Raw genomic sequence first — 13408 nt, 5'->3', positions numbered from 1 at the left:
ATTTTTGCTGACTTTATAGCAAATAATTATCCAAAAAAATAAAAATGAACGGCAATGTTTAAAAAATGACTTATCGTTGAAAAAATATCTTAGAATTAAAATAAAGATAGATAAAGAAAGAATAAAAAAAAAAAATATTTAAATGATATAGTGAAATAATAGATAATTCGATGCATAGTATATTTAGAAACACATTAGTTAAAATAAATAAAGTAAGTTTTGATTAGCTATTTTGCATATAAAAATACATAAGCTCTTACAAACCAATTATCGATTATTAACCGCTTTCCTCAATTTCTATAATAGGTAACTACAACCGCCCCATTCCTCCACAGAACCCCACTACGAAAAGATAACCCCTTTTCCTCCTCTGGCTACCAGAGCTCCGTGTTCCTCTCTCCTCCGTAGTGCCACCTCTCTCACACACCTTCTTCAAATTCAAGCCCAAATCCTCGTACATGGCCTCCCTCTCCAAAATTAGGTGCTCGCCAAGCTTGTCGACCTCTAATTTCATTGGCTATGCTCACTTTGTGTTCGACGAAATCCTTTCCCCGACCAATTTCCCTTGGAACACCTTGATTAGAAGCTAACACACTCCAAGGTTCACCTCAAGAGTCCTTGTTTCTCTACCTCAAACTACGAGAAGGCATCATACCCATTTGTTCTTAAGGCCTGCTCGACCCTTATGTACGTCGATCACTCCTGGTGAACAAATTAATAATGAAATTGGAAAATAAATAAATAATGGAATAACGTGGTTCGGTCTATGATCTATGTTCAAATGATAAAGCTCTAAAGGATACATTTTAATCTTATTTACTGAAAATAAAAATAAAAGACAACGAAAGTAACAATTGGCACTTCAAGAGGCCAAATTCTTCTTTAGTACACATCTATAATTTCACGAATTTTGATTCAAATACTTCGATATCTTTTCATTGATTCACAGATTAAATACAATAAATTAATAACTAAACATAACTCGCCCACTTGCCCATCTTCAGGCTACGTGATAATAACTCTCCAAATAAGTGACCCACTACCTTATAAACTACACATAAGAGCACTCTCAATAGTTTGTGTATATCTCAATTCAAAATAGCTAACCAAAACTCACTTTATCTAGTTTGGATAATGCTGACTTTTTTTTTTCTTCTTTTTATATATATATATATAAATGGTCATATTTGATCATATTTGTCAACGGTTGTTTTATTAAAACGGTCATTTTCTAACACAAATTTTTGACGATCATTTTTTCTCAAACGACCATTTTTCTAATAGTCATATTCTTTAACAGTTGTTTTGTTAAATCTGTTATTTTCCTAACGCAATAATTTTTAAACAATCATTTTTCTAACGGTCATTAAGGGTTGAACCTATCATAATATCACATTAAATGGGACTTCTGTGTAACCAAAGCTAGTCGACCTAAATCAATCAATTGCATTACAAAAAAAGAAAAAAAAAAAATCAATCAACTGCTGCTGCATGTAGAACGTAGAGGGAAAATGAAGAAAAAAAGCGCAGAAAGTGGAGATGATAATAATAATAATAATAAAAAAAAAGAAAAAGAAAAAAGAGAGAGATATGTGAACAGGGCAACGCTACATGTAGAGTTGCACTCTTCACGGATCTAAAAAACATGTATTCTAACTTTTGTTTACATAATTCAATGAAGTGTATTTTTAACCTAAAGTTACAGATAGCTAATCCAATGAGAATGCTCTAACTGACTTAAAGACCATTACGCCCATAACAAACACACATGTACAAAGCATAAATAACTAGAGTAGATCATGGCTTCCTTTGGGCCCAATGACCAAAACTCACTTTATCTAGTTTAGATAATGCTGACTTTTTTTCTTTTCTTCTTTTTATATATATATATATATAAATGGTCATATTTGATCATATTTGTCAACGGTTGTTTTATTAAAACGGTCATTTTTCTAACACAAATTTTTTACGATCATTTTTTTTCAAACGACCATTTTTCTAATAGTCATATTCTTTAACAGTCGTTTTGTTAAATCTGGTATTTTCCTAACGCAATAATTTTTAAACAATAATTTTTCTAACGGTCATTAAGGGTTGAACCTATCATAATATCACATTAAATGGGACTTCTGTGTAACCAAAGCTAGTCGACCTAACTCAATCAATTGCATTACAAAAAAAAAAAAAAACAATCAACTGCTGCTGCATGTAGAACGTAGAGGGAAAATGAAGAAAAAAAGCGCAGAAAGTGGAGATAAGCAATAATAATAATAATAATAATAATAATAATAATAAAAAAAAAAAAAAAAAAAGAAAAAAAGAAAGAAAGAGAGAGATATGTGAACAGGGCAACGCTACATGTAGAGTTGCACTGTTCACGGATCTAAAAAACATGTATTCTAACTTTTGTTTACATAATTCAATGAAGTGTATTTTTAACCTAAAGTTACAGATAGCTAATCCAATGAGAATGCTCTAACTGACTTAAAGACCATTACGCCCATAACAAACACACACGTACAAAGCATAAATAACTAGAGTAGATCGTGGCTTCCTTTGGGCCCAGTGACGGAGGGAAGGGGGGGCCGGTAAGGGTCATGCCCCCCCCCCCCCCCCCTAATTATTAAAAAGAAAAGAAAAAAAAAAACAATTTTAAGGTTTTTTGTTTATTAGCCCCTAGCAACAAAAAAAAAAAAAATTGGTCCCTTCCCTTTTATCATCTTTTCAACTAGTTTCATCTCATTTGGAACAATAGATTCATTGTCAAAACTTTTTCTTTTAATATTTCACGGGTAGCAATAGACATGTCTAAGAAGGGTTGTTAGAAAATGTAAACGAAAAGAAAAAAAAGAAATGCTCTTAAGGTGCGTTACAACGTCGCTTTCCTTAAGAAATTATTTGCCCCCTCGAAAAAGGTATTCAAAAGGTTACAACAAATATTTCTTCAGGATACAATGGAGCCCAAAATCCTCTGTTTGTTTGATTGCGTTTTGCACTAATGAAAAATTAAATCCGAACACTTCTAGATTTTTCTATTATAGCAAGAGATAGACAAAGACTTTTTTTTATTATTATTTATTTAAAAATACAGAAGGTATAAGAAAAAGCGCTAAAAATAAAAGAAATTTTGTTATGCAGTTACTTCTGTATACCGTCCATCTACAGCCAACTACCACACGCGCGCACGTGTGCGTGTGCGTCCGGTGCTTCGCATACACCCAAGCATTACTTTAAATGCTTAAAGTGTGTTGGGCCTTACAAATGCCAACTACAATTTCTTTTTTTTTTTTTCCATGTGGAACTATCTTCAATTAATGTTCTTTAACACCTTCCTTTTAAATCATTTCCAAGACACAAAATAAATATATATACATATTAATTTTGAAAATACTTTAGAAAGGGTAACAATGAAATGAGCTTTACAAAGTTACATATGTTTTGTTCAAAGTAAATGAAAGGGTTTAGTAAAGCAGTGGCAAAGCTCAATTTCCTAAAGATGTGTGGTAAATATAACGTAAAATGAGGAGTCATTTCAATATAGCTAGATGACATTAGAAAAGTCTAGAAGATATGCGTTTCATTTGTTTTGTGTTGCGTTTAATAGAATGTGTTTTGTGTAGAATATATTGTGTTTTATATTACAGTAAGTGGACTACTGTATTAGTTAGAGTGAGATGTTCTAACAAAAGAAGTAAGAGAATGTTAACTTAAAGAGTTATGTCATCCAAGTAAAGCATTATGAGCACTGAGAAGCATATAATTCATCCAACTGAATTTTCTCAATTTTCAGTACAAAAACTGAGACATTCTTTTTTTCATTTTTTGAATCTTTGAATAGTTGTTTTCTTTACTCCTCCTCTTCTTCTTCTTCTTCTTCTTCTTCTTCTTCTTCTTCTTTTCTTTATTTATTTATTTTTTTTTTATCAAAAAACTTTCTTTTCAATTTTGCTTATTAATTTCTTTTTATTTAAAGGGAATAATAAAAATAGAAAGATTGGGTTATATTTTATTTACTTAAAATTTGGCTTTATATATAGTTATAAATATACATATACTTTAACCCTTACTTAAAAATGAAAATAATAACAATAATAATAATAATAATAATAATAATAATTAAAAAAAAAAATTTATTTGGCCCCTTCAATTAAAATGTCTGGCACCGTCCTGTATGGACCCATAACAGAGGTTGAAAGGGCAAGGGATTTGTTTGAAAAAAATCTGCGAAAAAGGAATGTGTTTTTGTTGGACTGCGATGATAAATGGGGTGTGGGGAAAGAACGGAATTTGGTGGAGATGTTGGGCTTTTTTCGTGACATACTTGTCTCGGCTGATGAGTTTGAAGTGTTGAACCCAACTCGGCAACAATGGTCTGCCTTCTCACTGAATGTTCAAGTCTTGCTAATTTTGAAGTTGGAAGATAGACTTGATTCTACGTACATGGCTATTCCTCTGAACATTTTCTTGTCTAGCTACTGCTCTTATACACATGTACTCAAAATGTGGAGATGTGGAGAATGTAAAAATAAAGACAAGGAGATGGAAGCTTGTAAAGGAAGAAGAAGCGAACACGAGCTTGTTGAGACGGACAGCGACCAGACTGGGGCAAAAAGAAGATGTGATGAGAGTGGCTTAAGATCAGATTGGCACATGGTGCAATCTTCTGCAACAGCTGGTGACTTTTGAAGTGTGCAAGTATACTGTTGAAGAAGGCTTTTGAAGTCTTCCACTTGCAACAGAGAGGAAGAGGGTGACTTGGCTGCGGGACATGTTGGGCTGCTGGGCGTGGCTTCTTCTCTACAAAGAGAAAGAGAGTGGTTTGGATGCTGGCCGTGCAGGGTCTCAGGGGCTGTAGCTAAGGTGTTTGACAGAAAGACGCAGAGAAGCTACAGGAAGAAAAAGAAGACGACGTTGGTCGATTTTGAAGGCTCTGATACCATGTAAAAATAAAGGCAAGGAGATGGAAGCTTGTAAAGGAAGAAGAAGAGAACACGAGGGTCAACTAAAGGACTACATTTTGTCTAGTTTTCATTATATATTTTGGTTACAAGATAGAACAATATATAAACTAATAAAGGGGAGCACATCCCATAAAACGTTGGTGAGCACTCCGGATGACATGGGGCTTGAGTATGCACCAAGAATCAAGGAGGTAGGCTACTGCAGGCTGCTGTGAGAGAGCAAGTCAGCATGAATTGTGGAGGGTTTTGCTGGATTCTGCGGCTGATTTTCATGCTTGATTTGAGGGTCCTTTTGCAGATCATGTTTCATCTTAATTAATAGAGAAGGCTCGTTTTTGTTTGGCAGTGGCATTTGGCGGAGGAAGGGAGAGGTGGCTCCGCCGAGGAGAGGGGGCGAACAGTGGACTTCGAATCTCTTGAACGAGGTAACGGGTATTTTGTTCATCACTTCCTCTGTTGAATGGAATAGCGTGGGGTATGCTGTTTTCATTTTAAACTTTTTCGGTGTTCTATGCTAACATGCCTTAATATTATTATTATTGTACAGCACTAAAATTCAAATTTGTGCTAGATTCATGTACAAATTATTTTCATTATATAATTAAGCCCACCGAAGTGGGCTCTCACTTGCTTCTGTTACCCACAACACGAAATGAAAGTTAAAATGCCCAACTCAAGAACACCTAAAATGCAACGAGTTATGATTTATATTTGCAATACAATAATAGACTCAGCCTGCAACCCTCTACCCAGTAATACCCACAAACAAAAGTCATATTATAATGCCCAGAAAAATAAAAATAAAAAGATCACAATGACATTCTTCATGAGTTAGAAACAAATTTACAGATGGAGACTTTAATAGGCCCGTGAGATGCTAAATCTATCAACTCTTATCACTCCCTGCTCCTTGGTACATCTTGGCAATGAAAGGGTAACAAATGCCCTCCAGCTCCTTCATCCTATTGTCAAACTCATGTGCCTCCACATGCTGGTTCCTTTCAAGCCAGTGGATGGTCTGCTAAATTTCATCTTCAGTCTTTGCCAAAGCATTCTTCACATCTCGGATTCTTCTCAGCCTCCTATGCCTGGTTCTTAATCTCCCTCTCAGGTTCCTTATCAGCTTGCGTGGCCATGGCCTTCTTATCCTTCTTCACCTTCTTCTCGATCTTCTCCTTCTCGTGCTCCTTATCCTGAACCATGTACTTCTCAGCCTCCTGCACCTCGTTCTTAATCTCCTTCTCAGGCTCCTTATCCTTCTTCTTGTTCTTAATCACCTTCTCAGCCTTCTTCTCCTCCTCAATTTTCTCCTTCTTATGCTCCTCATCCTGACCCACGTACTGCTCTGCCTCCTGTGCCTGGTTCTTAATCTCCCTCCCAGGCTCCTTGTCCTCTTGCGCAGCTCCACCCATGTCATCACCATCAGAACCTTGCTCAATCTTGGAAATGACCGGGTTGCATATGTTCTCCAGCTCGCTCATCTTCAACTGAAATTCATCTGCCTCAGCAAGTTGGTTCCGTTCAACCCAATCGATAGCCTGCTCAATTGCATTGTCAATCTTCTCCCTGTTAGCAGATGGGACCTTGGCTGCAAACTTTTCCTCTTTAAATGTGTTCCTCATGTTGTAGGCGTAGTTCTCCAGTGCATTCTTTGTATCGACCTTCCTGTTATGCTCCTCATCCTCAGCCTTGTACTTCTTAGCCTTCCGCACTAACTTCTTGATCTTTTCCTTGGAGAGCCTGCCCGTATTGGTGATTGTAATTTCATTCTTCTTTCCTGTGGCTTGGTCCTTGGCAGAGGCGCTCAAGATACCATCAGCATCAATGTCAAAACAAACAGTGATTTGTGGAACTCCACTAGGAGCAGGACGAATACCCGAGAGCTCAAATTTGCCCAGCAAGTAGTTGTATTGGGTTCTGATACTTTCACCCTCATACACATGTATGGACACACTATCCTGGTTTTCAGTTTTGGTTGAGAAGTTCTCCTCCTTCTTGGCGGGAATGATGGTGTTTTTCGGAATCAGCACACTCATGACATCACCATAAGTCTTCAGACCAAGGGATAGAGGAGTGACATCCAGGCACAAGATGTCCTTCACCTTCTTACTAGCCTCATCGTTAAGAATTGCAGCCTGAACAGCAGCACCATAAGCAACAGCCTCATCAGGGTTAATCCTTTTGCAAAGCTCTTTCCCCTTGAAGTAGTTCTGCAGCAATTTCTGAACCCTGGGGATCCTGGAAGACCCCCCAACCAGAACCACATCATGGACACTGCTCTTATCCATTTTTGCATCCTTCAAACACTTCTCAACAGGCTCTATACACTTCCAGAATAATTTCTTATTCAGCTCCTCAAACCTGGCTCGGCTGATGCTTGAGTAGAAGTCAATACCATCGTACAAAGAATCAATCTCAATACTTGTTAGAGTACTAGATGACAGAGTCCTCTTAGCCCTTTCACAGGCAGTCCACAACTTCCGAAGAGCCTTGCCTCCAGTAATTTTCTTCTTATACTTTTCGTTGAACTCTCCACAAAAATGTTCGACCATCATACAGTCAAAATCTTTACCTCCCAAGTGGGTATCACCAGCTGTAGCTTTCACTTCAAAGATACCCTCTTCCATGGCGAGAAGTGAGACATCCAACGTGCCACCACCAAGATCAAAGATGAGCACAATCTTCTCACCAGCACGACTCTCCTTGTCACGCCCATATGCAATAGCAGCAGCAGTTGGCTCATTGATAATACGCATCACATTTAGGCCGGCAATGACACCAGCATCCATTGTGGCTTGACGTTGTGAGTGATTGAAACGAGCAGGAACAGAGACAACAGCATTGTTGATCTTTGAACCACAATAAGCCTCTGCAATCTCCTTCATCTTTATGAGAATCATTGAAGAGATTTCTTCAGCCAGAAACTGCTTTTCCTCGTACTTGTAGGTAACAACAATAATGGGCCTCCCATTATCAGGGTCAGCAATCACCTTGAATGGCCACAATTTCATGTCATGTTGCACTTCGTCATCATTGAATCGCATTCCAATCAAACGTTTAGTGTCTTCAAACCACCGACATGCAGTTTCAACATGTAAACAAGTCATCACATTAAACATTCTTCGCTTCACAATAAGTACATTTTGTCACCTTAATTTGTTTTGGACTCGTTAGAAAGCAAAAAATGTCAACTTTTTATGCTACTTACGGATTCGCCCGAAGCAAAAGAAAGACCCCAACAACTTAAAACAATTTTCCTCTTTATTATCATGAAAGAAACCAAAACAACATAAAAAAGAAAAGAAAGAACAAATCCAAAAAAAATTCTCTCCTTCCTCCGCAATAACTAACGTCATTGACCAAGCAAGCTAACAGAATTACAGAACCCATATATACAGAAAACAAATAACCAAAGTTTTGAATGTAAAACTCTAAAATGTATATATACTCGAGCGTAACTCACCAAAAACAGTGTTGGTAGGATTCCTGGCTGTCTGGCCCATGGCCCCATCACCGATCAAACGGTGAGTCTCATTGAAAGCTACATAAGAAGGTGTTTTTCGGTTCCCAAGATCATTGGGTATGATCTCCACCCGATTATTTTTCCAAACTGCCACGCAGGAGTAGCATGTTCCCAAATCGATCCCAATCGCCGGACCCTGGCCTTTCCCAGCCATAGCTTACAAGAATTGACAGGAAAAAAGATAGTGAAAAACAAGGAAGAAACCTCTTGGAATATTTGTAAAGAGAAAGATCACTGGGGAGTGGAGAGGGCTAACTAAGTAATATAGTAATGGAGGAGTTGCATTTGTACTGTGGTCCGATCGACTGTGCATGGAAATGCAGAGCTGGTAAACTTGGCTCGCAAGTCTTTCAGTCTTGTTTGTCCATTTTTTTTTTTTTTGTGAGTACATTTGAAGAAAACAAAAACTTAAGGAATAAAGAAAGTGGAGGGGGAGTCTTTTCCAAAACATGGAGGAAAAGATGTGGATAGAGGGGAAAGAATGAGAATGCAGTCAGAATGAATTCTGGTTGCGGCCCAATTTGCCACATGATGAGCATTGGGCACAGAAGTTTGCACTTCGGTTTACATGACTAGCTTTTCAGTTAGGGCATATTTGATTCCTTTTCCACTTTTTCGTACGATTGTCAATCGATGGGCTTTCATTCTTTTCCTAATCTATTGTCAATCGACGTCTCTGAGTTTGTTTGGTAAAAATTGTTGAATTTTTTTCAAGTAGTAGTAAGAAGTGATTGATGTGATATATTAAAGTAAAAAGAATTTGTAAGAAAATTTGAAAAAATTTTGTGTTGTAGTGATTTTTTTTATTTGAATATTAATAAAAAAAATTTATTAATGTGATATAAAAAGTAAAAAAAATTAAAATGTTTTGAAGTTAATTATTTTTAGGATAAGTAAAAATAAATGAGGGGAATGATATATATGTTACCAAACACCCCCCTTATTCTTTATTGTTACAAATTCAAATGCTTATTGCACCCCTTTTTGGCCAGCTTCTTCGAACACTAATCTGTGGTGTTTGTTATTGGTTTTGTGACCAAGATTTAAAGGATCGAGTTGGCCTATTTTCTGTTATTTGCTGCATTGTATTTTTATTTTGGGTATAATGTTGAGAAGCTCATCAATTTTTTAATTTTAAAATTGTTCACTCTCTCTTTTATTCTAATCTGAAGCGAGAAGAAATTTTTTGTAATAATTTTTTATTTATTAAATTAAAATAAATAAATAAATAAATTGTTTATTGCAAGATAATAAGGCAACATCATATGATAGAGAGTTGTCTGAACCCACCTGTCTAGATAGAATTCAAAATGATTGATCCCCAATCCCGATCTAATACTTCTCCAACAAGTTCTCTCTTTATAAAAATAAAAAATAAAAAAATAAATAAAATCCAACTTTATCTATGACCCAAGCAACTCATATAGAAGGTGACGTAGATTGCTGACGTTACTATGGATGGTGCAAAATAAATCAATTATAATATGATATTTTTGTCTAATTTTCTTTTTACCTATAACGTGTTAATATTCTATACCTAGTTTTAATGTTTATGAAAAATATTAGGGTCAATTACTTTATTAGTACATATAGTTTAACGCAAAATAAAAAAGACCCCTCAATTTCAAAAAGTACAATAAATGGTATATGTGGATACTTAATACACACATTTCGTACTTTCCTTTACGTTACGTCCAATAAGTTAACGGCGTGTCAAGTCAAGTCTAATTACAATTTGACAATTGTCTCATACAATTCATTAATACAAAATAATTTTTTTAAAAAATAATAAAAGGAAAGCAACAAAAAAAATAAAATGTCTGGGTTGGTTCGGCCGACCAGAAGGCCAAATGGGAGGGGGGAACCATCCCCTGGTTTGAGCCCTTGATGTAGGATTCAATAGACTAATCTGCCATAAAAAAAAATGCTAGTATATTGGAAAAGAAACATGCACCACTAAACCTGTGGTAGGTTTCTCCTTCTCGTATGCACTCTCTTTCGTAGTTCATTCTTCGTAGCCGTCGGAGGTCGTTGGAGCTTACCGCCTGCCGGAGTTCACTACAATTTGCCACCGGCCGATTGTGCGGAGTTCATCAGGGTCTGTTGCCAAAATCCACCACCAAGACCGCTGAAATCTACTGCTAGAATTCACTGTATGTCACCAAAATTTGACGCAGGTGTTTGCCGGAGGTTGCCATAAGTCATTGGCCATTTTTGGCCGCCGTCAGAGGACGTCGGCCATTGCCTGCTGTCGCTTATTTTTCGTACGAATCAAATGTTAACAAATATTTTCAGCTAAAATCATTTTTTGATTTCATTGAAAATATTTTTAAGAAAAAATATTTACGTTGAAACAAACTGAACCTAAATTTAGCTTCAAAATGAAAACCTAGCTAGATAAGATATTAGGCAAAGATGCCACATCTAAAGCGTTGATTGGATCTTTGCTGGTTTTGCTAAGCTCTAATGCCGTGAGAGCACCGAACACCAAGAAGTAGAAGAGCTTCATTCTCGGCCTCGCTAATCAATCTCAGGGAGAGAGAGAGAGAGAGAGAGAGAGAGAGAGAGAATGTCTGGAATGGAAGAGGGGAGATTTCAACTCCGTTAATTTCTTTAAATGCCCGTTAATTAGCTGCTAAATATGTGAACATTTTTATACCTTACATTTTCTTTTAACAAATTCATGATTCCTATGATCCGATCCATTTGAAATGAAATGCGATCATTTCATGTAATTGATTTAAGATTTAATATTTAGATAACACGGAAGATGTTTATATTACACTCATTATTAACACGACTAGCGAATTTGATGTGAACTCAATAATACATTTGTAGGTTGCAGTTAATAAATTAATCCGTTTAATTAAATGAGTCACGTTATGGTTGACCTTTATATATAGTCTTATATTCATGCATGTTTTAACACAGTTCAAACCCTATACGCGACATTTAGGGCTGCCAATTTTTTACACGACTCACAAACTAAACTCGAACCCAACATGAAACTAGCGAATTATGATTGAAAAGTTTGACCTGTTTAATTAAATGAATCGAATTAAGATTGATATATTCGTTTTATATTCATAACTCAACACGACTTTAATTATATACGAGTACAAATTGTTATCTCTAAATGTAATGCATGACAAATGAATGTGGCTCGAGCTCCACTACTCTATGATCTCTTTCTTCAAGTTGTAATTACCCAAAATCAATCCTCCTTATTTTTATTTTTTTTGGGGAGGGGGGGGGGGGGCGGGCCGGGGGGGCAATAGAGAGCCTATTTGGCAAACTGTTTTGGAAACAGGTTTTATGTTTCCAAAACAGCAAAACATGTTTCATCACTGTAGAGAGGCGTCTGGCTACTTGTTTTAGAAACAAAAACAAAGAGAAACACGAAAACAGGAAACAATTTCAACCTGTTTTCGAAAATAGGTTTCTATTTTCACTAAAATATTGACCAAAATACGCACTTCAACTTAAGTTCACAGTGCTGGATAGTTGCCTTGATCCGTGGTTCTAATCTTAACAGCTTCATTTTCCTTTGCCTTCTTACAAGAATGCCTCCTTTACTTTCATTCATTGGAGATTCCCCCTCTTTATTTTCTTTCTGTAACTCACACCAGACCAAAGAGAACTATAGAGAGAAGGGTTGAGAGAGAATGAGCAGAGCGAGAGAGAGAGAGAGAGAACGATAGAGAGATGGTGTGATAAAGGAATCGGTGAGGATGGTTAGTGAAAGGGGTGAAGCCGTGGAATGGGTGGTGGCAACAACCCTTGGCAGTGTCTTTCAAGAGTACCAAACCGAGGAGAGTATGTACAAAGTTGTTTGACGGTTTGGAAGATCCGGTATGATACTCTGCAATTGCCGCACAAGGTTGTGGCTCAGGAGGCTGATGGGTCTGTGAAATTCGGTCAAGGAGATGGGTTTGCTTATCTGTTTGACCCCGATATATACACGGACGGGAGAATTTTGGTGCAAGGGATTGATGGGGTTTTGTTCCCACCGTAGGAGGAAACGAATACAAAAAAAAAAAAAAAAAAAAAAACAGCTTCAGTTGTTAAGGTTGGCACCAAACCCAGAAGAGGTATGCTATAGAGACAGTTAAAATTGCTTATGTTGATGTTGTTTATTATGTCGATACCCATTCATATGGGATTGAGATGTGTAGCTTGATGGAGAGACGCGTGGCTTACATTGTTGCTCATGGATACATGTGGTCATTGATAATGGCTCTGAATTAATTATGAATGGGTATCGATAGGTGTTCGTGGTTTGATGAAATTGACAATTTTCGATATACCCATTAGATGCTTTTGTTGATTTCAATTGAATTTAGGGAGTTCCAACAAGTGTATCTAATTTATACCTTGTAATTAAGACAGTCAATTTGTTTTTTTTTTTTTTTTAAGGTTCTTGTATTAAATTTGAAAATTATTGGTTCTATTTTTTTTTTTTTAAAATAGATTATCATGTTAAGATTGCATCCACACATAATTGAAAACAAGAAAATATGTAAAAACACTTGCCTAGCCCTTCATGTTATACTCCTTGTCCTCATCCTTGTACTTCTCAACCTCCTCCACTAACTTCTCCATCTCTTCCCTGGAGAGCCAGCCCGTATTGGTGATTGTAGTTTTGCTCTTATTTCCAGTGGTTTTATCCTCGGCAGAGACATCCAAAATACCGTTGGCATTAATCTCAACGCACAGATGGATTTGAGGAACTCCCTTAGAAGCAGGAGGAATGCTAGATAACTCGAACTTGCCCAGCAAGTTGTTGTCACTAGTTCTGCTTCATTCACCCTCGTACACCTGGATCAGCATACTGGGCTGGTTGTCAGAGTTGGTTGAGAAAACTTGCTCCTTCTTAGTCGGAATGTCAGTGTTTCTCGGACTCAACACATTCATGCCATCTCCA

General features: G+C 36.7%; 2 protein-coding genes across 2 annotated transcripts; both read right to left on the bottom strand.

The window, feature by feature from the left end:
• Nucleotides 1–6036: 6036 nt before the first annotated feature.
• On the bottom strand, nt 6037–8814 carry LOC133878316 (heat shock cognate 70 kDa protein 2-like). The gene is made up of 2 exons (XM_062316847.1): nt 8425–8814; nt 6037–8025 (listed from the first exon to the last, which is right to left on the bottom strand). The coding sequence occupies exons 1-2, from the start codon at nt 8636–8638 to the stop codon at nt 6044–6046; spliced, it is 2196 nt and encodes a 731-aa protein (XP_062172831.1). The 5' UTR covers nt 8639–8814; the 3' UTR covers nt 6037–6043.
• A 4203-nt stretch (nt 8815–13017) lies between these two features.
• On the bottom strand, nt 13018–13398 carry LOC133876848 (heat shock 70 kDa protein-like). Its single transcript, XM_062315090.1, has 2 exons — nt 13303–13398; nt 13018–13218 (listed from the first exon to the last, which is right to left on the bottom strand). The coding sequence occupies exons 1-2, from the start codon at nt 13396–13398 to the stop codon at nt 13018–13020; spliced, it is 297 nt and encodes a 98-aa protein (XP_062171074.1).
• Nucleotides 13399–13408: the final 10 nt, after the last annotated feature.

Source organism: Alnus glutinosa, chromosome 9 (genome assembly GCF_958979055.1).
Source record: "Alnus glutinosa chromosome 9, dhAlnGlut1.1, whole genome shotgun sequence".
NCBI classification, from domain to species: domain Eukaryota; kingdom Viridiplantae; phylum Streptophyta; class Magnoliopsida; order Fagales; family Betulaceae; genus Alnus; species Alnus glutinosa.
This window is presented reverse-complemented; position numbering and strand designations above follow the sequence as displayed.